The 26,657-nt window shown below is 46.4% G+C and overlaps 1 protein-coding gene and 1 pseudogene across 2 annotated transcripts in view; one reads left to right on the top strand and one right to left on the bottom strand.

The window, feature by feature from the left end:
• Positions 1-1,092: 1,092 nt before the first annotated feature.
• Positions 1,093-2,939, bottom strand: LOC147417934 (zinc finger CCCH domain-containing protein 30-like; annotated as a pseudogene).
• Positions 2,940-3,519: 580 nt separating this feature from the next.
• LOC147417933 (uncharacterized) overlaps positions 3,520-26,657 on the top strand; it is a 44,244-nt gene continuing 21,106 nt past the window's right edge. The window contains exons 1-2 of one of the 2 annotated variants that reach the window (XM_086506928.1): positions 3,520-4,070; positions 4,134-4,346. In XM_086506928.1, the coding sequence (XP_086363054.1) occupies positions 3,684-4,070; positions 4,134-4,346 (600 nt within the window). In that variant the 5' untranslated portion in view covers positions 3,520-3,683. Of the gene's footprint in view, positions 4,347-26,657 lie in introns of both variants that reach the window. The other variant, XM_086506927.1, reaches the window with a different exon arrangement.

The following is a 26,657-nucleotide window of genomic DNA, read 5'->3' as shown; positions in this document are numbered from 1 at the left end:
TGATTCTAAACTACAAGTGAACATCGTGTGATACAATTAAAAGTGAACTCTGATCGACCAAACACATGATAGTATCTTGTTGTTTCTCTAGTGAATTCCAAGTGAATGAAAAGTAATCTACATTTCACTTCATAATAACACATACACACGTTAACAAGTGCGTGATGCTCAATGGTAGACCCATGGTCCTCATGGATGTAGGTGTTGGGTTCAAATTTGAGGGTTCCATAGGCTATCGCTTTTGTTTGCCATTCTACATTTGATCAACGGCCCACATTGTCCGATTAATGTGGATGGTTGGTACCACCTCAACCAAAAGGTATCAATTAGTCTTGTGAGTTTACGGCCTCAGCTATGTCTTCCATGGGCATTTGAGATGGGCTCAAAGGCCCTTATCAATCAAGGGCCTTGACATGAATCAGGCATCGTGGATCTCACCAAAGTAATCATGAGTACTTGAGATTACTTTTCAATGAAAGTAATCGCAGGTACCAGTGTTTACTTTCACCTCACAACAGTTTTGCATGTCAAAAATAGAGAAGGACACCTACACGTCATGAGAACATGCACGAGCAACGTGTTAGGGCAATGGGGTGATGTAATCTCGCATACCTGAGATTAATTTTTCCCGAGATTACTTTGTTTGAGATCTACGATGCTCATTCATCCCATTGCAGATCCCAAGCGCCCCATGCCCATGGAAGATATAGTGGAGCGGGGGGGGCAACTTTTTGGTTGCCAATACAGGGTGCCACGTGGTATTGCTCGTTCGGGCATTGTCACTAGTTGAGGGGGTCGTTGGGCATGTCTATGAGGGCTCCCCAGGCACTTTTGGAGGGCTTTGTTGAAGCACCCCCAACGAAGCTGCCGCATGTACTTTTGAAAACGGGGATTTTTGAGCATGGCAATGTATGGGGCTCCCTAAAATGAAAATCCTCCTTTTAACAGTGTATCACTAGGTTGCTGCACCTGATGACCTGCCTCATTTCACATTGCTCGTTCCAACTCACCTAGATCGTGCAAGCGCCACGCCTGTACGCAGTGGTGTGCATCAAGCGTAAGGAGGCAGAAAATGTTTTTAAAAAGAAAACATTAACTGCTTTGCAATGTCTGCATGGAGGTGCATGGGGTCAACTGGCTCGAGATGATAACTCTTTGCTTGCATGATGTGCCATGCTTGCAAAGCCTAGTCCGCTACTGAGCGGGGTGCAACCAACGCTTACAACTCCATGTCCATACTCTCATGTATCACCCCTTCTGCAAGAACCTTTTCAAAAATTTGGACAAGGAACACAACTTTAATGATACCTTCTAAAATCCGTTTGATAGGCTTCTTTACCGGGATGAACAAAAGGGCATTCAGTCCAATCATGAGAATTTGCCCTTGAACATGGCGGAATCTTGAAAGCATACATTTTGAACTCATCAATGGCAAAATATATTGTCTTTGATATCAGGAACGGAAGAATCTAGAGGATATTCCCAAACCTTCTCAACCCTATCACCACCAACTTTTGCTAAGGAGACTTTAGAGACAAGGAGGGAGAAGGAGAGGACAATGATGACATACCTGAGCCTAGGGATGTTGAATAAAATATGAATGATGAGATAACTTCTGCACTTTCTTCGTCCTCTACTGATAAGCCCCTCTCATTAGAAGATGATAGGGTTAGATAATTTTCGAAATAACCAGAAAATTCATAGCCAACTCTTCCACAAGTTTTTGCTAGCTTTGTTTTGTTCAAAACATCCATCAAGCCTTTCTTGATGTGGTCACTTAAGTGTGGAACATCAATCACATCACAAGGCCACCTTCTAAAGGCATCAAGCACGTGCACATATGCCCGACTCCAACAAAAACCTAGTAGCCAGCTCCACAACAAACTTTAAACTTCTTGTAGCGGCACAATGAAGCATAGTGGAGTCGTCATGACCATATCTGTCATCAATATCTCCTCCAAATAAACAATAGTGTTTCACTACATCACGTACAAACTTCCATATAATGTTGCGATCATTGCAAGAGTCCTTTATTCCAAAACCATTTGTCTTGATCCATTCCGTCTGACATACCATATCTACCTTGTAGTTACTCTTTTTCAGGAGCAGTTGGAATCCTTCCAAGTCATTCTCCGCAGCCAATTGCAACAAACGACATCCAGAAGCATGCATCTATTCTTCAATTGGTCATTCACACTAAGGTCGGAGCTTGCTTTTATTGCATACTACTTCTCAATGTGACAAGAGCCAATGCTTGGCTCATCTAGTTCACACATCCCAACCTCAATTTAAAAAATGTTTCAAATTTTTTGGCCCGTGATGCTAAAATGAACAAAAAACGATCACAAACTAATTTACTTAACAATCGGCAAGAGCCCACGGTAAAGCTAACAAATAAGTAACAAAGCTATATTTTATGCTTGTTGGCATAATGGCCAAACAAGAATGGGCAACCTTGCAATCGAAACAATGGCATCAAGAAGTATCGAGAATGTCTACTTTGCTGATGACATGGATCAATAAGAACCACAATCTAAATTGACTCTTCCTCCAAACATTCTTCTTATGCAAGTATGAACAAACTTTTGTTCAAACGTTGAGAAGCCTTGCATATAGCAGGCACTCAATGATTATAAAGCTTCAAAACGCTTAATATAGAGAGTGCTAAATTATTTAGGTTGTTGTGTAGAACAAGAAAGGAGAGCTACATGAGAATTGCATTATCATTCCATGCAATACTCGCTAAAGTAGCTCATAAGTTATGAAAACTTGAAACAAATTTGCCAGTCTGAAGGCCCGAGGATGGCCTTGTTCACATGCATTAGATGATTAGAAAACGCATTGTCAGCAGCCATCTCCGAGGAAAGCAAAAGAATTTCGTCCCCATCAGAGCCTCTTACCATGTTGTGAATTAGAGATGCAGTGGTCAATGTCGCCATCACTATATATATATATATATATATATATATATATATATATATATAGAGAGAGAGAGAGAGAGAGAGAGAGAGAGAGAGAGAGAGAGAGAGAGAGAGATCTTTCAGAGTGTTGCACAGGATCCCCCATGTGCAGTCAAAATAGAAAGAATCTGTATCAGTATAGAAATCAATGAAATCAGCGTATTAAAGCTTGCCAAAGAAATGATATGTGTATTGTTTCTCCTTGCTTCCTTCCCCCGCCCTGATGGTAAAAAAGAAAAAAAAGAAAAAAAGAGAGAAAAAAAAAAGAAATGGACGTTTGGTCACGGCAAACACTAGGGCCTGGTAGACAGTGTTCGGGAAAAGTGTGCCTGAGTTAGCCTTGAGCCGGTTGCAAAATCAAAGTAGTCGGTTGAGGGGAGGGCAAGAAGGAGAAAATTCCGCTTAAAATGCATGAAAAATAGTGTCATTTTGCAAAAATACTGGCTAGAATTGTAAAATTTCCGGTTCAAATTTGTCTTGGAGGGATTTTTGTATGTTTGTGAAAATGATTTTTCCCGAACACTGCTGGTAGGGTATGGCAGGCCAAAAAGATACATGGATCCCACAGAGATAGCCCCGGCCCCAAAAGACAGGGATCGAAGTTGGACACGACGAGAGTCACTCTCGTCTGACACGTGGGAGATTTGACATGGGTTTCCCGCTCGCAGCTCCTATAACTCCTGAATCTCGAAAACTTCGCTTTTTTGCACGCTTTGCTGCGCCATGGCATCTGCTTCGACACCAAGTGCACCTCCTGCATACCCTTCCCTTTCAGACGATGAAGCAGCAGAGCCTCTCGTAGGCTACCCAGCCGTACCTGTTGATGGGCACCCTGTCTATGGCTACCCTCCACCGTTCCTACCATACCACAGACGGCGGCGACTTTGCAGATGCAGAGGATGTTCTTGGCAGAGACTTGGGCGCATTTGTGGATGCCTCTGTTGTTCCCTTTTAATCTTTATAGCTATTGTTGCGTTCTTTGTGTGGCCTCGCTCTCTTGGTGTGAGTGTAGATGACATTTCCCTTGGTAAAATCCATTTCCAGATCAAGCGAGAGGGATCCTTAGTCCCCAGTGTATACCTCAACCTAACAATAGACATGAAGCTTGAGGTAGAGAATCCTAACTATTTTGATGTTACTTATGAGACTGTAATTGTGAGCATTTACTACAAGGATGACGAGATTGGTGAAGTTGAATCGCATGGAGGTGATATTGGAGCTCAAAGCACATCATCTGTGGATGCTACTCTAGAGCTTAACAGCAACCAGATTGCAAGCAATGTACTCTCCCTATTGGTGGATGTGTACAATGATGCGGTACCATTGCAGGCAGTTACAACGTTTGATGGACACCTTAATGTTTTCTGGTTCAAGATACCATTAGAGGTATGTTTGCTGTCTTTCCTTAAACTGCCATGAAGTTCTGTTTTCTGCATGTATCAAGAACTATGCCTGTGGTGACTTTATGAATGAGAGTGCCTTCCTCTACCATAAATGGCTAGGTATCTCTAGGTTGTGATTAGATGACCTCAGTGAAACGAGTTTTTGATTTGTGGAGTCGTACACTGGAAGATATACCCTCTTACTTAGTTTTATAAATTCAAAAAAGCTTTAATGTCAATTGTGCTTGGGCAATTAAGATGTCATAGTGACCTGTGCTAATAACGCAGCATTTCCTGGTGTGAATGGAAGACATGCTTTTTTTGATCTTTTTTGTTGGAGAAAGAAAGAAATGAAGAAAGATTTATTCACATCTTCGAAAGGCAGAACTTGGCAACCAATGTACCTATGTGGTATATCCTTTGCCATCCCGGAAAAGAAAAGCTGAACTAAAAGTAATAGACTAAAGCTAATGATAAGCTTGGTGCTAGGACTCAATTTGAAGTATACAATTGGGGGGGGGGGTTATTGCTTTCCCACTAAGTCTTTTGATTCAAAATATAAGACTTCAAGAAATCCAAAACCATTGAATTGGCTATCTCAAATTGCCCATTTGTCTGCGGGTGGAACGAGGATGAGAACTACAACCGCGTGCCAATGTTCTCCCAGATTGCTCTCCAAAAAAACTAGTAGACCGGGGATCTTTGTCTGAAACAATGGACTCCGGCATACCATATATTTGGAAAATCTGTAAGACAAACAATTTCGCCAAATGATCGGGCTTAACTGTCTTGGGAATGAAGTGGGCCTGTTTACTGAATCTGTCGATGACTGTTCAAATGCCATCTTGTCCACTTTGAGTCTTGAGAAGATCAAAAATAAAATCCATGGCAATGCTTTCCCAAGGACGGAGGGTACGGGTAAAGGCTGTAGAAATCTTGGTGCCTTATGCCTGTCAAACTTGACCTTTCGGTATACTAAGCAATTGCCAAAAAACTTGTCCGCATCCTTTTTCAGCCTCGGCCAATAAAATTATCGGTGGACACCCTTCAAGGTGGTATCTATGCCGCGGTGGCCTGAAAAAGGTGGACAATGGCACTCTGTCAAAACCTTTTCCCTCAAACGTTGTAGCCGTCCCGTATGGAATAGCTTGGAATTGTCTCTCCACTCTGTATTCGGTGAAATATATTTGCAAAATCAGGATCTGTGGCACACTGATCTACCATATCCTTGAAGCTTTGATAATGTATCCTGTAAATAGCGAGAATCAAGGGCTTTCTAGACGACGCATCTGCCACTAAATTCTTCTGTCGGTGAAACTCTAGTGCTCTGTAAAAACTGTAAAGTCGGCTCCGAGAAGAGTGTCGCCATTGCGTAAGAACATGGATAACTGCCAAAAGCTCTTTCTTATAAACCTGTGCAACCATTTTAGGACGTAAAAGCATCGTGCTCTCATAAGCAATTACATGGCCTTCTTGCATCAAGACTGCTTCCAAACTATGACCATAAGCATCACAATAAACTTCAACTGCTTTTGCAAGTCTGGAAAGGCCAACACTTGTCCCGTAGTCAACTTTTCCTTGAGAGCTGAAAGGCTGCAATCTCTGTCGGTCCGCAAGTAAAAGGAACTCCTTTATGAGTCAATATATGCAAAGGAGAAGCTATCTCTGCAAATTTCCGAATGAGCTGCCGATAATATGAGCACAAGCCTAGATAAGCTTCGAACCTCGTGAACATTCCTCAAATCACGCCAATCATGAATAGTCGCAACTTTGTCGGGATCCGTCTTTACCCCTTCTGTTGAGACAATGTGTCCCAAGAAGTGTATCTCAGGCAAGAAAAATTCTCTTTTAAGCGTTGATAATCAATCTATGTTTCCGCAATGCTTGGCAGACTTGCAATAGGTGGTGTCTGGAGAAGACGATGATGTCGTCAAAGAAAGTGTCCACAAATGATCGATACTCTCTAAAAATTATACTTATCATTCGGTTGAATGTAGCCGATGCATTCGTAAGGCCAAATGGCATTACCAAATATGCGTACAAACCAAAAGCTGTCCTGAAAGTTATCTTGTAGAGGTGTCCAGGAGCAATTGGGATCTTATGATAACCACTCTTCAGATTAATTTGGCAAGTAGAACCCTGAAGTCTGTCGAGTATATCATCGATCTATTCTGGTCTATTATTTCTTCATTATGGGCTCGGCTAACTCTGTAAGGTGGCCGGTTCGGTGGTGTATTACCGGGAATCAATCATGTGATCTTCAGGACGTGAAGCAGGCAACTCTGGTAAGCCCGCAAAAAAATAGTCAGCTTCAGCCTACAAAAAATCTTGTCATTCTTTTTCGAAATTTGACATATTTCGCCTATGATCATCATTTTGTTCTTTCAAGAAAATCGGGTAAACAAATTAAATTAAATTAGATTCCGTGTAGTGGAATGGACTCGCCTTTCAGTTTTCCATCAAGTACAATCTCTTTGCCCTTCTCATTCTTCAAGATGGCTTTCCTTGCTCTATAATCGACCACGGCAATGTTCTTGGGGAACCAAGGGATTCCTCGGACGATGTCACACCCTTCCTAAGGCATGATGTAAAAGTCCTCGTGCCCTAAATACCCCTGACAATGCAAACATAGTTTGCCAATTACGGGTGTAATGGAAAAATCCCCTTCGAGCATAGTTAAAGGGGAAGGAGGGGACGGAGCCTAGAGATGGGGGACGTCCGGTTCCGGGTCGGGACGGACGGCAAATGGCCTGCCAAGTGGAAATGCAGTCAAAACGTCTCGGGGACGGCAGGGAACGGGAGGGGACGACAATCAACTTTTTATAAGATTTGGGCCAATGATCGTTTCTAGTGGCTAGTTCCTCTCCAACAGCCATATGTTTGAACTTTGAAGCACCCCAATGGCTATAAAAGCCACCCTTTGGATCCTTATTTCTCGATATTTTAATAGCACATTTGTGTTTATATGACTCGTGTTCTTTGGTCTATTTAGTGTAAATTTGTGATCAAAGTGATGCTCTATGTGTGTGGCATGTGTGTAGGTCAAAAAATGCCAAAAAAAACTATGTTTTTTTTTTGTCGTCCGTCCCCGTTTCTTGACTTTTGCCGTCCCGTCCCCGTCCCCGTTCCCAACCCCGACCCGTCGTCCCATGTAACTAAGCCTTCGGGTGCCTCTAGAACAACCCTGGCTTGTGGCCCCATTTCCTTGGGCGTAATTCCAAATCGAGCCGCCAATTCTGTTGAAGTTGGCCTTGGTCTCTCCATCAAAGAAGATAAGGGTTTCTTGGTGTCGCACTTTGCCCCGTCCTGTGCAAAGTTTGGTATTTTCGTTCATTTGATCAAGGTCGAAGGTCCCCACAAAATTTGGGACTAGTCCTGCTTTCGTCTCTCCTTTTCTTCGGCGCTCTACTGCTGCTCTGGCTTATCTTCTGGTGGTCCTCTTGTTCATCTTTTTTTCAAGAGTTTTGTCCAGCTCTTTTTGCGAGTACATGTTCCGCTTGTCTACACTTGTCTGTCCTTTTAGCTTTCCTCCTATCTGAGAGGAGAATCAATGGCCTCACACCATCTCGAGTAAATCTCATCAATCGGGTAATTCTTCAGGTGTTTTGCAAATCTCAGGTCTCTGGAGTACTTGATCAATCTTTTCACACATATGTCAACCTGTATTTGACGTTTGTACTCCATTCTGACAAACTTTTCTGCGAAGAATTTGTCCAAATCTTCATTCCTTTCTTTAGTTTTGCACCGGATTTCAACTTTTCTCTGCCTACCCATTGAGAAGTGTTATCTCTGTCAGAGTCTTCGCGAGAACCCATGTATAATCTGGGGTTCTTTATGGCTTATGCCTTGTAAGATAGAGCGATGAAGATGGGAGCGCGCCCGATGCGTGATGTATGAAGGGTGGGAGTGCCTAATGCACGAAGATTGCATGTGTTGCAAGAAGGATCGGATCCTCCGTAGAAGAAGAATCTTCTTGAGCTATGATTCCACTGTAACAGGTTTGGACACTCCAAGCGTGAAATCAATAGCAACACACGAACAGAAACTTCAAAATCACTGAACTTTAATATATATATATATATATATATATATATATATATAGAGCGAGAGAGAGAGAGAGAGAGAGAGAGAGAGAGAGAGAGAGAGAGAGAGAGAGAGAGAGAGAGAGAGAGAGAGAGAGAGAGAGAGAGAGAGAGAGATTTTTTTACGTCTATAAAAAGGCCGAAATTGACCTATGAGACAAATCAAAGTACATGAGGGGGGTCCTCTGTATAATGATTGGGAGACGAGGGAGGTGATACAAGGGTGGGGGTGGAGCTCCAAAACTGAGGAAACGGTGCAGTCCTATATGTTGGGGTAGATACAATCATGAGAAGAAATGCTATCCTATCTCTAGCTCCATCTAATACCATAATCATGGTGTAGAACATAATGCATGGGCAGGTAGGGTATGAACAATCCGCGTAAGATGGCAGCTGGATTTGCAAAAGCTCGAGAGATCTATAGTAGTGCTCCCGAATCTCTTGGATCTCTCTCTGGTGTAGGCGAGGTGCTCTACGTCCATGGGTACGTGGGCGTCTGCGAGCTTAGACCTCCTTAGCCTGCTGTAGAGTCACTCCTCTCTTGATGGTCGGAGATGGTGGTGGTGCTATGGTCCTCTGAAAAAAGTCTGTGAGCTGTGTTTGGAGCTTGTCTCTCACGGTTGATGCTGCCTTGAGGAGGGAGTTCCGATGTTGTTGTGCCTCTAGGGGGAAGCGGTCGAATTGTTGCTGGTCTTCGGACTCAAAAATCTGATGTATTGTGGGCTGATCTGCAAACAAGGTCCGATATCTGCCTCTGATCTCCTCACATGCTCTGCATCTGCATACATAATGCTCCTCGCTCTCAATCTCTGCTGTGCAAAGTCTGCATATCCTCTCTGCTCTGGGGATATGTGCAACTCTCCCTGCCTCAATCTCTCATGGCAGCCAATCAGGCGTAGGAGCACTACCAACCGAGAAAACCATTGTCTTCCTCCAGTTGATTAGTGCGCCTGATGCACAACAAAAGGTCTCAAGAGCTTGCTCACACCTATGAAGGTTGGCCCCCTGGCCCTCCAAGTACAAGGCTGAGTCGTTAGCAAACTCAACATCCAGTAGCTCATCTCGCCCAATAGGGAGCGCTAAGCCACGTAGACCAACCTGCTGTGAAACTAATAACCTGCTCATCGCCTCAGCACAGAACAGAAAGAGGAAGGGGGCAAGAGGGCAGCCTTGTCTGACCGAGCGTGTGAGCATGAAAGGATCTCCTCTACCACTTGACAAAAGTACCTGATTGTGTGCCCGTCTGTAGAGAGCCAACACACCTCTGATCCAGGCATCTGAGAAGCCCATCCTGTGTAGAGTGCCCTCCAAAAAGTCCCCGTCAACTCTATCGTAGGCCTTCTCAAGATCGAGAAGTATCACCAGATCCTCACCACGGAGGCGCACGAGGCCAGACGCCTCCCAGAAAGTAAAGATGTTGTCAAGGATACTACGCTCCTTGACAAAACCTGTCTGTGTCCCATGTAAGATGCTCTCTAGAAGTGGCTGAATCCTCAAACTGAGAGCCTTGGCAAGAATTTTGTAGGCTGAGTTGAGGATGGTGATGGGCCGTCACTGTCGAATCTCATCCAAGAAGCCACCCTCCTTGGGAATGAGGTAGATCAGGCCCTCACTCATGCTGTCAGGCATCTCTCCTGTGTGTAGGATGTACTGAAAAGCGCTGCAAAGATCTGAGCCAAGCACGTCCCAATTATTGAAGAAAAAGCTTGGAGTTAGACCATCCTCACCATGACAGCTACCACGGAGAAGTGCTCTGAGGGCCACGTGGAGCTCCTCTAACTGTAGAGGCAGCTCAAGACTTTGGCGCATCTCTTCAGTCACAAGACAAGGCATCTGTGCCCAAACTTGCTCTCTGCATGCATCTTGACGCTCTGACTGAGGCTCTGCTGATAGCAGGTCACGGTAAAAGTCTGTGGCAACTGCACACATGTCCTTTGGCTATGAAGCAACTGACCCGTCACGCATCCTCAACTGATTGACCTTGGCATGCGCCTGTCGGGGCCCCACTGTCTCAAAGAAAGCCCCTGTCACTCTGTCACCCACCTGGGTCCACTAAGATGCCTGACGATGAAAAGAAAACTCCTTGTGCCTCTCCTCTGTGTTGGCACGCTTCTAGCGAGCCTGCTATAACCAGAGTTACCCGGACCGCGGAACGGGAGCGGCGATGGGCCTCCCTGCGGAACGGGGGAATGGGAAGAGGTCCGGAACGGGAACAGCGCAGAACGGGACGCTAAAAAAACACCCAAATAATGTTATTTTTAGCGTTTTGTGTTTGAATACAAGTAGTACTAGAGTCCTTTGACTCTAATACCCACAAAAAACACGATTCGAAGACCATTCAACCTTATTATGACTAGATTGGGATGTGTGGCGCCCAGAGTACATAGAACATACACAACATTGAACAAACACAATGCCCATACACTGATACACAATTGTGAATAACATATGTAATTACAGATTAGAGCTCTCAAATAATTGCAAGAGTAGAAGTCAGAGATAACACTTTTCGCTTAATTCTGGCTAACAAGGCCCGCCAAGGCACTACAAAAAGACCAAAGGTGACATATACCATAATGAGAGTCAAGACTACAAGGGGGCTAAACCAGTGACCACACGCTGATCTCTGACAATGCGTCGCCCATCTCTGTCTAGAACCATCTTGTTTAAGATCTCTGTAAATTAGCTCATTACTTCTCTATCTGTCTCTTGCCTTGCACTTTGGAACTCTAGATCCACCATGTACGTTGCCCCGTGTAAAGGAGAGGCATATGAGTTCCACCTCGAGCTGCAAAGCGCATGGATCTCCTCATATCGCTCTACTTTCGGCTCAAGCTGTGCAAGCTGCTCGATCATGCGGTCCATTGCCTCATAAATCTTGCCAATGCAAGGATCCATGCCATCCAGAACTCGAAGCAAATGAACCATTGGTTTTACTTGTGCGTCTAGACTCTTGAGCTCCTTCCAGAACTCAAGATCCTCTGCCTTATCCTTGCACAAAATCCCTGCAATTGTCTTTGCATAGGAGGTGGTGAACTCATCACTGATGAAGGCCTCTCGGACTGCATTTTGACATTCAGACAGCCTATGCACAAGAAGAAAGTTGAATGCGAAGCGGGTGTCTGAATACTTTAGAAGCACTTTGCCACCCGACCTCTTGAGGTACTCACTCCGAACGAAGTTGTGATTGTTGATGAAAGTAACAATCTTCACTGCATCAGCAATGACTGGAGCGATTTAGTCTAGCTTGCCGATGTCTTTTAGAAGGTTGTTCAAGTAGTGTGCCATGCAAAAGCACACTGTCACATGCGGATAGTGGCCCTCTATAATAGCTGCTGTTGACCTGTTTGATGCCTCCCCATCTGTGATAATGGCCACCATGTGTTGCTCACGGATCGTTTCTATGGCTGCTGTCCACTCTGCGGAGAGAACATCGGCGGACTTGCCACTCTCGGTGGCATCGTGAGAGTGCACAAAGTACATCTCTCCACTCGAGTATGCGACGAGACCATGGATAGATCTCGCTCCACCCGTCGGCAATGAGGGAAACGCCATGTTTGGCCCAAAGACGTTGAATATTGAGTGTTGCTTGCTTCACGATAGCCGTCTCTTGATCGAGCAAAGTGGTTCGGAGAGCCTCTGAAGATGACGGCACATAGCCGGTGCCATACTCTCCTATCCGTTGCACCATGACTTTCCAATACTCCGACCTATTTCGATCAAACATAGAAGAGGTTAGTATCGGAAACGACGATAACGGAAGAAATGAGAGAGAAGATTGATAAATCATAAAACTTACCTCGCCATGACAAATGGGATATGGTCCTGATAGAAGAATCGGGCCACGGCTGCATCCACCTCTTCCTTCTTCTTTGGGTCCTATCCTCGAAGCTCCTATGGTGTATCGCGGAAATAGCCAGAACCAACGGCTTCCGAGACAAAGCGTCTGCCACCAAGTTTTTCTGTCCCTGCACATGGACAATCTGGAAGTGAAACTGTGACAAGATGTTTGCTCAGTGTCACGAGGACGTGGCAACTGCTAACCTTAGTTGTTGGTTTCTTTCCAATGATTTTTGTTTAATTTTCGAGACCCTCTTTTTGAAGTTGCAAATGGTCGGACATTGTATGGCCAATGTGAACTGTGGTTTCACCCGTAGACGGGAAGTTGGTCGGCACTGGAATTCGTAAAGTAAGAGGATGTCTAGGCTCAGAGCAAGATCATGTAGGTCCCCCCGTTGCACTTAGCAAGTTGGTGGATACTAGGAAGTGAACTCAATAAAGGCATAAGGTCAAGGTGGGATCACCAACAGAAAGTATCCGACAGTTGGGCCACATTGCACTTTTGGATGCGGTCCCAATGAGGATAGATGGTCAGATGACCAGTGAGAGTGCAATGGAAGCATTTCCTAAAATTTAGGGAACTGCTATTTTGGGTCGTGAAATGTGTTCGCGTCATTACCTCCGGTATGACAAGGGGAACATTTTAGTACTCTGTTGCAAAGTCAATTGATGCACTAGTTGAGAGATTTTTAAGCAGGAAGTCCAATGCAGGGAAATTGCATGCATGAGTGCCAAGTGGCACTTTTTGGTCAATTTACCAAGTCTGGGAGAACAGAACCCGTAACTGACTTTCTGGAGTAGTTTTGGAGCCTGATAACTGTGATTTTCAGTCATTTCTCTCCATTTTTGAGCTTCCCATGACTTTACCTAAGACTATGGAGCTCATTTTCAGCATTGGAAGGCATCAGATGCGTGTTTACAGGGCTGTTTTGCTGCGTTTTCAGCGATACGCAGGTTTTGGCAGCCATGGAAATCTTCTCCTTTTTGCATCTATTTGTTCACAGATGTATTACAGGTCAAGGGCAGTAGAGGGGGCGCTCGATTTATGCTTGGGGGATGCTTCATTGAGAACCTGTCTCACAGGTTAAGAGCTATGGAGTGCTTGCTTTCCTCTCTATGTATAGTGTGGTGCTAGGAGTGATGACCTGCACACTACACACTGCTCTCTCTCTCCCCTACGTGCAGTTATGTTATGCCCCACAAGAGGGCTCTTCATTTGACTGATGTACAGCTGTGTGGTTTCATGCTTTTGTGCTGAGGCAAGAGCCTCCTTGAGCAGGAACAGGGGTAGCTAATTGCTACTCCAAAGCAGGCACCGGTGAGGGTCATAACCTCACCGTACAGATGCGTTTTCAGCGTTGTGTATGCGCTGTAAATTGACTGTTTTTCAGCCATACGGACGCCATAACCATTGGGAATAGTGCCCCGCTGGCAGAGGACTGTTTGGGGCTGAAAACAGGGCAAAAACCAGTAAATACAGCGTACTGAATTTACTGTTTTTTGGCAGGAATCAGAGGGTATACGCCACTAGAAGTGAGTTCCAGCAGGGGAATTGGTTTCGCGCAAGTTTAGGGGCTGTTATGTTGCCGAAATTTGGCCAAACAGGCGGTATCTAGTGGGATACAGTCAAAGGATTCCCAGGACTCTTCTTTGTATTTTACCCTCCTAAAGAATAAAGAAATACCGAAAGGGGCGCCAATTTTGGGGCCTACAGGTTGTCGGCGTCTGCTCGGAGCATTTTAGCTTTCGAGCCGTGTGTGTGATTTAAGTGTTAATTCCCGTTACAGGTCTCCTTGGCAAAGTGCTCTGTGTGTGTGTCTATAGTAAAGAATTTCGGGTGAAAGCCAACGCCTACCGCCCTACGGGCCGGTTTCACCCAGCGCATCTGCTTTTCCGATGGTTGCTTCTGTAGCGTAAACTCTGCTGGTCTATGAAGACGGTAAAATCTGCTATCAATAGGTAATGTTGCCACTGAGTAAGAGCATGGATAACTGCCAAAAGCTCTCTCTAGAGAAAATGAGGGTCTTTGGGTCGATACCTTTGCGTGCGGGCTTGGCTTTATGGTTGAATTGCCAATCCTTTTCCTCGAGCTTCTTCCTCTTCTCAATGGTTACGTTGGTGCAAAATTTCACCTCATGTCCCGACACTCGAAGAAAGTGTGCCCTCACTTTGTCATGCCCCCCTTTCCGCGCGTAAGAGCATAGCTTGCATGCCCATGCACGAGAACCTCCCGTCGTCTACAAGGTGCCCTCCGAGGTCACTTCATCCCACCACGACCATTCCTTCGCCTTTTAAGTGTTGCCTGCATGAACGGAGGGGGTTGTATGAGAAGAAGAGGCCGTGAATTATCCGTGAAAGAGAGAGCTTGATCTTTGAGTGTTGCCCGCATGAACGGAGGGGGTTGTACGAGAAGAAGAGGCCATGGATTATCCGTGAAAGAGAGAGCTTGATCTTTGAGGGTTTGAGAGAGAGAGAGAGAGAGAGAGAGAGAGAGAGAGAGAGAGGCTTGATTCCGTGAGAGCTTGAGAGAGAGGCTTCACCTCTTGAAAGTTGAGACTGAGAGAGAGAGAGAGAGCTTGAGCCTTGAGGATTAGAACTTAGCCCAAGAGAGAGAGGTTGAGAGCTTGAGCCTTGAGGCCCTATGGCTTGAGAGTTGAGAGCAAGGGAGAGAGGGCCTTGACCTTGATGCATTTGTGAAGGAATGGGGGAAGAGGGGGCAATATATAAAGACCATGCTGGACTGTTTTTGGCCGTTGGCTCCCTCACGGAGCCGTTTGATTTCTGCTCGGTTCTGGTAGTTGGAACGGTTCTGGCCCGTCCGTTTCAATCACAGACTGTCGGCCGGAACGTCTGTCCGTTCTGGGGCGTTTCAAAAAATTCCAGCCGATCGAAACACCGTTCCTGCGTGGAACGGCGTTCCAAGGCCTCTAAGCCGCCCTCCCCGGTAACTCTGGCTGTAACTGCTTCTCCAACCAAGGACTGACTGGATGTTGCTCTTGCATTCTTTGCAGGGAAGCAACACCTCATTGGAGACACTGCTCCTCCTTTCTCGCTGTAGCCAGGCAAGCCGTAGGTTCCTGAAGAAATAGCCGACTAAGCTGAGCAAGTCCAGAGGCCACTCTTTCAGCAGGAGAGTCTTGCAGGTCTAAGCCCTCTGTCCAAAGAGCCACCACTCTCTCTCTGAGCGCAGAGTCTAGCAAGACCCTCTTAGGGATGCGAAGCATTGTGCTCCTCCTCCTCTGTCTATCTGTCACTGTGAGGATCACTTGTGCATGGTCCGAAAAAGAAGTCCTTGGCAGAATGCAAAGTTCAAACTGATCCACCCATCACAGAAGTGGTCACTAGTGTAGAAGCGGTCTATCCAAGATAGATTCACCCCTCCCACTCTACGGTCCGAACGAGAGAAGGCCAGGGTGTCAAGTGGCCTCACAATACTAGAATGCTGCCACACATGTGAAACCCGCAGTCATACTTCACCTCTCCCAAGTTGCCAACTCATAGTAGTTTGGCTACCTCCAATCTTGTCAGAGGGGTCCTCCAACATGTTGAAGTCACCCCCAATGCACCATTGCTCTGCCTGCAGCGGAGACTCTAGAATGTGAGCCCAAAACTCTGCACCTGCACTTGCCACATTGGGCGCGTAGATTTCAGGAAGCCCATGAGACAACCCTGAATCTTTGTAGTAATCCACTGAGCCTTGCCTGGCAGAATAATTCCTCTGTCCACAATGGCTTGCTGCAAAGAATACGCAATAGTCATACATGCCCCACCCTGGATGCCTCCAGGTCCAAATGCAGCTGACCAAAACGTCTCATAGCGACCACGTAAAATTTGACCACACCGTCGAATGCGGCTTTCACAAAGATGATGCTCTTGTAGCATAAGAATGTCAATCTCACCACCCACAAGGCATCTCTGAAGCTCTTGACGTAGTCGACCCTCTGACACTGAAACTGGGGCTATCCCAATCCCTGCACATTCCATGAGATGATTCTCATGGAGTTAGTGAGAGAAAACAGATGTTGTCGCAGCAATCAACCTCGCTATCTTTCAGGCCGGTTTGGATGGGGAGTAATCCACATTCGAACGACCTCTAGACAAGTGCGAAAGAAGTGATTGTCCCGCCTAGGCCCAAGCCGAGCGTGCAGCTCGAAGGGCTACATCCTCTGTCCAAGAGTCCTCATGCACAAATACATAACAAGGAGGGCTCTGAGTGTCAGCAAACAAATACACCACAATGTGTCTGCAACCCGCCGCATCCGGAGGCGTCACGTTGAACTTGGCAAGAGGCCGAAGTGTTTGCACCAGATCTGTCACCCCTAAGTCCCCTGTGTGGTGTGAGAACTCAGTACCCTGAATCTGAAGCCAATCAAGGATTGTGTACTGGGTCCACTCTATGAGATCTCTACCACATAGCAAAAAGGAGAAACCCACCGCTGTGTCCAAAGCCTCAATGCCTCTAGCTGCAAGAAAGAGGACGTGGACTTGAAAGCTAGCCTCCTCCAGGTCAGGAGAAGAGTCACCCAGAAACTGAGTGAAGTTGTAGTCGACAATGTCTGCGAATGTTGAAGCTAGTCAAACGTCTAGGGACTATTGCAAAGTGAGGAGTCTGCACCAAAAAAGGCGGCCTCAAGTGGGGTTGTTCCTCTCGAGCCGCACGGCTCGTAGCGAAAGCACTACCAAGAGAACTCCTCGCGGAAGAAGCGTTTGAGGAGGAGTGGAGGAGAGGTTGGGAGATGAGGCTGTGGGTCTCATCGAGAAGAGAGGAGGGGCGGGAGGCGAAGGTGGGGGAGGCGGAGCGGTACCGTTTGAGGGAGGAGGAGGTGGTGGTGGAGGAATGGAAGTGGACGGGGCCTCCTCAGGCGGGTCCTGTTTAAGGGGTCAAAACGGTTCCCAGTCAGAACACAGTGTTGTTGAGCTACAGAAGGTCGGTCACCAGGGGGAGCATGGGGCGAGTCCGCCCCTGTCGACGGCGGCCAACCATCAGTTGCCTGATCACTGGTCTCAGTCGAGGTACCAGCCTGTGTGTCCTGTGTGTCTGGCTGTTGGGCTTGCTCAGCCTTGGAAGGCTGCGCATGCACTGTGGGTCGAGGTCTCTTGTGAGGAGAGGCCTTTGCCAAATGGCCCATCTGTCTGCAAATGAAACACTGATTTGGGAGGCCCGAATGTTCCACGCTTTGACGGAACCAACCTCCACTCACCCGAGGTAGTAGGATGACCTTTGGAAGAGTGGGTGTGTCCCGAACCAGACCACGTACTGAGGGGATGTCGGCCGCCTTGGCAGCTACAGAGGTTGCCGTCCGAGGTGTTTCGAGGACAGTCCCAATCTCTGAGCCTATCCTGCACAAGAGTTGCAGGTACTCCCTCCGCAAACCGGGAAAGCAGACGGCGATGGGAAGGTCTGCCTCCTCTACCAGAACATCTGTAGCTGGATCAAAACCATGCCTCTTGTCACAAGATGGGCACCACGTGCCAATAGAAAATAACAACTTGAACAGACTTTTAGCACTTCAATAACAACTGAACTGAGAGAGAGAGAGAGAGACGACACGCGACACGGAGTGGCGGAATTTCACCGCAAAGTGTATTGGCCCCAAACCTTGGTGCCCCTTTTGGTAATTCTTTATATTGCATCAACACAATACAAGCCGGTACTCCAGACTCTGCACCTTCTCCAGGAAGCATGCCAGAGAATGAGCCCTAACCTCATATTTAAAGGCCCTAGGCCCCAAAAGCAATTTACAATAAAAAAGCCTTCAAACTCAAAAGCTTATGGTCCAAAAGCAAAGCCAAAAAAGCTGTCAGCGTAATATACGGAAATCCGTACAGTTCCCACGTCATCAGCTCAACGCAAAACGCGGAAATCCGTACAACCTGCCACGTCATCATGCCAACGCAATTTTCGGAAATTTGCCACGTCGTCAGCAGCTACGCAATTTTCGGAAATTTGTTGCTTCTGCTTCTTCTAGGGTTTAGGCCCCTCGGCCGATAGTTGCGTTCTTCACTAGGTTGACACGTCAGCAATTTGTTACACCTCCATTGTTGAAAGTGGGCTCGAACTGCTTGGATGGCCAAGGGGCTCATTACGATGATCTTGGACGCCATCTCGGAAGTCTCGAACTCTACCTGATAGTAGTTGTCACGAGGACGTGGCAACTGCTAACCTTAGTTGTTGGTTTCTTTCCAATGATTTTTGTTTAATTTTTGAGACCCTTTTTTTGAAGTTGCAAATGGTCGGACATTGTATGGCCAATGTGAACGGTAGTTTGACCCGCAGACGGGAAGTTGGTCGGCATTGGAACTCGTAAAGTAAAAGGATGTCTAGGCTCAGTTCAAGATCATGTAGGTCCCCTCGTCGCACTTAGTAAGTTGGTGGATACTAGGAAGTGAACTCAGTAAAGGCATAAAGTCAAGGTGGGATCACCAACAGGAAGTATTCGACAGTTGGGCCACATTGCACTTTTGGATGCGGTCCCAATGAGGATAGATGGTCAGATGACCAGTGGGAGCCCAACGGAAGCATCTCCTAAAATTTAGGGAATTGCTATTTTGGGCCATGAAATCTATTCGCGTCATTAGCTTCAGAATGACAAGGGAAACATTTATTACTCTGCTGCAAAGTCAACTGGATGCACTAGTTGAGAGATTTTTAAGCAGGAAGCCCAATGCAGGGAAATTGCATGTATGAGTGCCAAGTGGCACTTTTTGGCCAATTTACCAAGTTTGGGAAAAGAGAACTCGTACTAGACTTTTTGGAGCAGTTTTGGAGGCTGATAATTGTGATTTTCAGCCATTTCTCTCCTCTTTTGAGCTTCCCATTACGTAGGACCAAGGAACTCCTTTTCAGCATTGGAAGGCATGAGATGCGTGTTTACAGGGCTGTTTTGCTGTGTTTTCAGCGATACGCAGGTTTTGGCAGCCATGGAAATCTTCCCCTTTTTGCATCTTTGTTCACAGATGCATTACAGGTCAAGGGCAGCAAAGGAGGCGCTCGATTTATGGTGGGGGGATGCTTCATTGAGAACCTGTCACACAGGTTAAGAGCTATAGAGTGCTTGCTTTTCTCACTACACACTGCTTTCTCTCTCTCCCCTACGTACAGTTATGTGATGCTCCACAAGAGGGCTTTTCATTTGACTGATAGACAGCTGTGTGGATTCATGCTTTTGTGCTGAGGCAAGAGCCTCCTTGAGCAGGAATAGGGGTAGCTAGCTGCTACTCCAAAGCAGGCACCGGTGAGGGTCATAACCTTATCGTAGGGGTGCGTTTTCAGCGCTGTGTATGCATTGTAAATTGATTGTTTCTCAGCCATAGGGACGCCAAAACCATTGGGAATAGTGCCCCACTGGCAGAGGACAGTTAGGGGACTGTTTGGGGCTGAAAACATGGCAAAAACCAGTAAATACAACGTGCTGAATTTACTGTTTTTGGGCAAGAATCAGAGGGTTTATGCTAGTGGAAGTGAGTTCGAGCAGGGGAATTGGTTTCGCGCAAGTTTTGGGGTTGTTATGCTGCCGAAATTTGGCCAAATCAAGTGGTATCTAGTTGGATATAGACAAAGGATTCCCAGGACTCTACTTTGTAGATTTACCCTCTCAAAGTATAAAGAAATACTGAAAGCGGCGCCAATTTTGGGGCCTATAGGTTGTCTTCGTCTGCTCGGAGCATTCTAGCTTCCGAGCCGTGTGTGTGATTAAGTGTTAATTCCCGTCGCAGGTTTTCTTTGCAAAGTGCTCTGTGTGTGTGTCTAAAGTAAAGAATTTTTGGGTGAAAGCCAACGCCTACCGCCCCATGGGTTGGTTTCAAGGTTCCATTGCCTGGATATCAATCACTTTTTTGTTAAAGAGTAAGCCTCGGTTGTTTTGGGTAAAGACACAGAGTACAGGAACGCGGGATTACACTATGGCCGACAAAGGGAAGGGCATTATGGAAGAGGGTTCCTCTCACAGGACAGACAGGAAATTCTGCATGTTCGCCCTGCCGAAAAGTTGTCAAATTAGCGCTGATTTTCCGTTGCGTTTTTAGGGTTTGCAAGTGTGAACCAAGATGAGACAGGGAGAGGTCTCACAGTGGTAGATTGGCCACTAGATCTCCTGCGGGAGTGATGTGGGTCTGCCAGGTGACACGTTGCTTGCCGATTCTATGAGGCGATTGCTTGGATTCTATGACGCATCGGTAAATCATCTTGAAATTTGAGCTTGCTTGGTCGTGGGTGGTACGTAGTGTTGTGGAATTATTCTCGTTTGCAGAGCCAAGAGCCTCTTGCACAGGTGAAAAGTTAAGGAACAAGTTGCAAGATGCTATGTGGTGAAGTTCAAGAACTATCCACCTATGGATGCAAAGTGGATGGAAGAGCATGAACTGTCAGAGTCACCAAATGTATTGCAGCTTTACCTTGAGGCCTTTGGGTTACAACCTACGTATGCCCCAACCCAATGTCGGCAAAGGAGGGGTAATGATAGAGCTAGCACATCAAATGTACTCATGGATTCAGTGCAATAGCAGTGTACAATTTAACAAAAGTATGAAGGTCTCATTAAGTCATTTGTACATATGTTTGACAGTCCTTCTTGCGGATACATGCGATGATAAAAGGGTGCTTACCAGACAAGATCATCTGTGGCATGTATTTATGGTATGCAAAGTTGCAAATGGTCGGACATGTATGGCCAATGTGAATGGTAGTTTGACCCGCAGACGGGAAGTTGGTTGGTGTTGGAACTCGTAAAGTAAAAGGATGTCTAGGCTCATTTCAAGATCATGTAGGTCCCCTCGTCACACTTAGCATGTTGGTGGATACTAGGAATTGAACTCAATAAAAGCATAAAGTCAAGGTGGGATCACCAACAAAAAGTATTCGACAGTTGGGCCACATTGCACTTTTGGATGCGGTCCCAATGAGGATAGATGGTCAGATGACCAGTGGGAGCCCAACGGAAGCATCTCCTAAAATTTAGGGAACTTCTATTTCGAGCCATGAAATCTATTCATGTCATTAGCTTCAGAATGACAAGGGAAACATTTTATTACTCTGCTACAAAGTCAACTGATGCACCAGTTGAGAGATTTTTAGGCAGGAAGCCCAATGCGGAGAAATTGCATGTATGAGTGCCAAGTTGCACTTTTTGGCCAATTTACCAAGTTTGGAAGAAGAGAACTTGTAACTGACTTTTTGGAGCAGTTTTGGAGGCTGATAACTGTGATTTTCAGCTATTTCTCTCCATTTTTGAGCTTTACATGACTTTACCTAGGACCAAGGAACTCCTTTTCAGCATTGGAAGGCATTAGATGCGTGTTTATAGGGCTGTTTTGCTGCGTTTTCAGCGATACGCAGGTTTTGGCAGCCATGGAAATCTTCCCATTTTTGCATCTATTTGTTCACAGATCCATTACAGGTCAAGGGCAGCAGAGGGGGCGTTCGATTTATGCTGGGGGGATGCTTCGTTGAGAACCTGTGACAGGTTAAGAGCTATGGAGTGCTTGCTTTCCTCTCTATGTACAATGTGGTGCTAGGAGTGATGACCTGCACACTACACATTGCTCTCTCTCTCTCTCCCCTAAGTGCAGTTATGTGATGCCCCACAAGAGGGCTTTTCATTTGATCGATGTAAAGTAGTCATGATTATCCAACTCCACACACATAATTTCTATAGGTTTCTCTCCATTATTGATGGATTTTCTCTTATTTGATCAAGATTCTCTCAAATATTATAAGGAAGCTCTTGGACTCACGCTATGGAAGGTGGCATGGAGACAACTCTCACCATGATGAAGGCAATTAGGAGGAAATTGGTCAAAAAGCAGGGCACATGGAGCTCTCTCATTGGGGGAATGCCCCTAATTGAGGTTACTTTGTAATTACCCCTCTTGCTCATAATGTCCCCCCTATTCACTCTCTTGCAATTGTGTGGGTTCCTGCTTTTAAGCCTCCTTGAGCAGGAACAGGGGTAGCTAGCTGCTACTCCAAAGCAGGCACCGGTGAGGGTCATAACCTCATTGTACAGGTGCGTTTTCAGCGCTGTGTATGCGCTGTAAATTGACCGTTTTCAGCCATACGGACGCTAGAACCATTGGGAGTAGTGCCCCACTGGCATAGGACAGTTAGGGGACTGTTTGGGGCTGAAAACAGGGCAAAAACCAGTAAATACAGCGTGCTGAATTGTGTGTTTTTGGGCAAGAATCAAAGGATTTATGCTAGTGGAAGTGAGTTCCAGCAGGGGAATTGGTTTCGCGCAAGTTTTGGGGTTGTTACGTTGCCGAAATTTTTCCAAATCAAGTGGTATCTAGTTGGATATAGACAAAGGATTCTCAGGACTCTACTTTGTAAATTTATCCTCTCAAAGTATAAAGAAATACCGAAGGGGCCTACAGGTTGTCTGCATCTGCTCGGAGCATTCTAGCTTCCGAGCCGTGTGTGTGATTAAGTGTTAATTCCCGTCGCAGGTTTCCTTTGCAAAGTGCTCTGTGTGTGTGTTCAAAGTAAAGAATTTTGGGTGGAACCCAAAGCATACCGCCCCACAGGTCGGTTTCATTAGCCGTGTCCGAGAAACTGAACATCCAAGATCTTGGCCACCTGTGTGAGAAGGCGAGCCTGGAGAAGATCACGTAGCTCTCCTTTGCTGGGTCTGGTGCTGGGAGTCTTGCAGATGACGGAAGTCGCCTAAAGGAGTTCCACCTCTGTTGCGAGGCTCGGTTGCTCTGTCGGTGAGAGAGTAAGTCGGATAGTGGGCTCTGCATGGTCGGGCGAGGGGGCTTCTTGTGAGTCCCTCTGGGGTGGAGCATGAGCCTCCATCTGTGTCTGTTGCTCTGGCGGAAAAGGAGTGAAAGAGGACGTTCCTCTGTAAGAACCCCTACAAGCAATGTCAAGAATCCAGAACTGCTGGAGCAGGTCGAAAGAAGCCTTTAGCGGTAGGATGGTAGTGAACGAAACGGGGGGGGGGGGGGGGGGGGGAACGAAGGGGGGGTCAGCAAGCGAGCGCGTGGCGGGCTGGGAGCGAGCGAATGGGGGTCAGTGGGCAGCGCGTGGCGGGCTGGAAGCGACAGGGATAGCGTGCGGATAGTGGGCAGCAAGGGCAGCGCGATGAGAGGATGGGCCAATGGCGGGCGCAGTGGGTGAGAGGCTGGCGACTGGGGCAGCAGCGCGTTGGCGCACAGAGGAGGGGGATCCGTGCAGGTGGATGACGAGCAGCAACGAGCGAGCTCAATGCAAAATAGACTTGTAATCCGATTGTATCCTCATCGGCAATTCAAAGTTAATGAAAGCATGTGCATAGATACATCAAGAAATCTATGGGGTCAAGTTTTTTTGACAAAGAAGATTGTATTGGTGAAAAGCAGTCGATGGTATGTGATACATACTAGTGAAGGATTCTCGTTTTGTTTTGAAAAGAAGGATCATGATACTTCCAGTAATTCGACTGTAGGTACTTAGTGGTGATACACTTTGAAGTATCTGAAAAATTACAGAAAAGGTAAAAGGGTAGATCCTTCCGAATCATTTGGTGGTGAGCCAAGTATGACTCGATGTTGCTGAATAATTTGGATTGAGTGGAGGGTGAATTCGTAGACAACCCTCACGTTTGGGATCTATACCTCGAGAACTTTGGTTTTAGAGTTTCCACGCAGAATAAAAACTCGGTTTGATTGTTTCAATAGTTGATATGGTGGAGTGGATGTTGATTAGAGGAGAGCATTCCACCCTCTTGTGAACCAGATTGACAAATGTGAGAACATACTAGTCACGGCTGTGCTAGTTTAAACACATCCGTGGTACTGAGCTGACTGTATTATGCTTGTGAGACTTTTATGAGGGATGTATGTCTGTAGCATACTATCTATAGATACCTAGTCCATTGATACACCTTGAGGGGTTTGATGTGAAAAGTCAACTCAAGGTGTGATAGCTAATGATTGACCTCTGGATGAGTCTAATGTGAAATGTTGGACCAGGAGGTGAAGTTCAATGTGAAGTGTTGGATCAGGATGGGAAGTCAAATGTGAAATGTTGGACCAAGATGAATGTGAAATGCTTAGCCAGTATCTATGTTGATAATATTTGTGCTAATGAATGCATTATGGTGTAAAGGCAATATTGTGTAGTGATGATAATTTGCATACATGTTTGTAGCCATGATTACTAAAACTCTATGTGGTCTACATGTGTAATCGGGGACGGTTTCTCGTCTTTTAAGGGGGAGAGTCTCACCGATTTTGGCCATTGCAGGGTTGATCTTCAAGTGTCATTGATTTGGTTCATAGCCATGGACAGGGCTGAATATGTGCAAGTGTTGAATGCATTGATATGCTTGCTGATTTTGTAGGCTTCACTTGAGAAGTAGCAGGAGGTTCTTTTTCTTGTGAAGCTACAAGTTCTTGTTGACCTTTGCAGAGCGTCCTAGAGAAGGGAAGCTGAAAGAGCATGCAGGGCAACCGTAGTCTAGCAAAGGATGCAGAGAAATGAGGAAGGCTTCTCGCGCCTAGCATTTGGCAGAGCATGTAGGCGAAGTGCACACTCAGATGGCTGTAGCGCTGATAGTGTGTCGTGCTCTCTACAGTGGGTGCTCCTCAATGCAATGTGCATGACAATCTCACTCGAAACAGACTGAAAACAAAGGAACAATAGATAACAACTGATCACACAGAGACACAACAGCAAACCAGACCATATGATTTGACTATCTCAAAAGAACCGATACAGACTCTGGCGTGGCAACACACTTAGCTCCAGCCCAGAACTCACAGATACAATGGGGTGTCGAGGCTCAGATGTGCAGGGATAGTGCATGTGCTGTGTGTATAGACTTACTCCTCTAGACGATGACTTGGACCATATATGAAGAAGGTGATCCCGATGACCCAACAGCTACTACTCATGTGTACCACCATAAAGAGCCATCGCTATCTAAGTCTATCCCCAAACTGAGTGGTGGTGGTGACTTGGCCACGATGTCCACTAGACCACCGTCTGTATCCCTGCCACGTGTCACTACCCAGCCCAAAGTGTCCGTCTAGTGTGCACCAGACCAGACCAACTGTACTAACTGTCCTATAAAAGTGACACTGTAGCCTGCTACAGTTGCTCGCCACAAGACCGCTCACCGTCTCGGTGAGAGGATCAATGAAATTAGAGAGAACAATGAAACACTAGAAAAAACGCAGTACAGTCTGATTGAAGAGAGTGATGTTTGGAGAAGATCTTGAGTTCCCAAAAAGAAGTACCAATGAAACAATGTCGATATTTGCAAAATACGCTGAAGGAGTAATGACCCCGGCGCAATGAGGTAAACTGACCAAAAGACTGCCAAGATTAACAAAGCCCACAAAGCACCGAAGTGAGGAATCTGCAGCTAGTTGCAATTGGCTAGAGGGAAGGAGTAGGTAGGGGAGGGGTGAGGGGGAAAAGGCTAGTTAGGGGAGAGGAGGTGGGGACTAGTTGGAAGGGGGACGAGTTGAGGAAGGTGACTAGTTGTGAGGGTGGACTAGTTGGGGAAGAGGACTAGTTGGGAGGGGGACCAGTTGGGGAGTGGGACTAGTTGGGAAAGAGGACTAGTTGGGAGGGGGACCAGTTGGGGAAGGGTACTAGTTGGGATCGGGGACTAGTTGGGAAAGAGGACTAGTTGGGAGGGGGGACGAGTTGGGGAAGAGGACTAGTTGGGATGGGGGACTAGTTGGGAGGGTGGACGAGTTGGGGAGAGGGAAAAATGGTGGGTAGGGCCGAGGGAGTGTGAGGGTGTGGGTAGGGCGAGGACAAGAGAGAATTGTATAGGTGGGGGTGTGGGGAGGTGGATAAGGGATGCGTAGGAAACAACAGATCAAAAGCAGACACAGATACAATGCTAACCTAGCAGATACCACCTGAGCTATACTGACACCGGTCCTCCTACTGCGCTCCTTACCCAGTTTGAATGCTTTTAGTAAAGGGTCAACTGAGCAATCAACTTCTGTGACTTCTACTCTAGTTGTTGGCTTAAGTGGTTCATTGGGCTCAGCTACGATAGGAACACAACAAAAGGGTGTGACCTTAGGCAAAGCTTGAATAGATAGTCCATAACAAGGCGTAGACTTGGTAGCTTCCAACCACTCTAGCAGATCTTCGTCTGACCCTTCAGGTGTAGTAGGTTGTTCTCGTTCAGGGTTGGTTTCCATTGACAAAGAAACTTGCTGCACCATGGGATCCATACCTCCTTCTAAGAGAATGGGTTGCATCGGGGAGCCAGAAGTATATATCCACATGGCATTGTTTCCCGAATCATGAAGTACTTTAGTGTGTCGTAGCCAAGGTCTTCTAATGAGCAAGGGAGATCCGCCCTCCACACGAGGAAGACGAACCACAACAAAATCCAAGTTAAAAGTAAAGTCTTGTACTGCAGAGGCACATTGTCCACTATGCCCAC

Source organism: Adiantum capillus-veneris, chromosome 30 (genome assembly GCF_014529385.1).
Source record: "Adiantum capillus-veneris isolate H3 chromosome 30, ASM1452938v2, whole genome shotgun sequence".
Lineage (NCBI taxonomy): Eukaryota > Viridiplantae > Streptophyta > Polypodiopsida > Polypodiales > Pteridaceae > Adiantum > Adiantum capillus-veneris.
The sequence above is the reverse complement of the archived record's forward strand: the minus strand, read 5'-3'. Positions and strand labels throughout refer to the sequence as shown.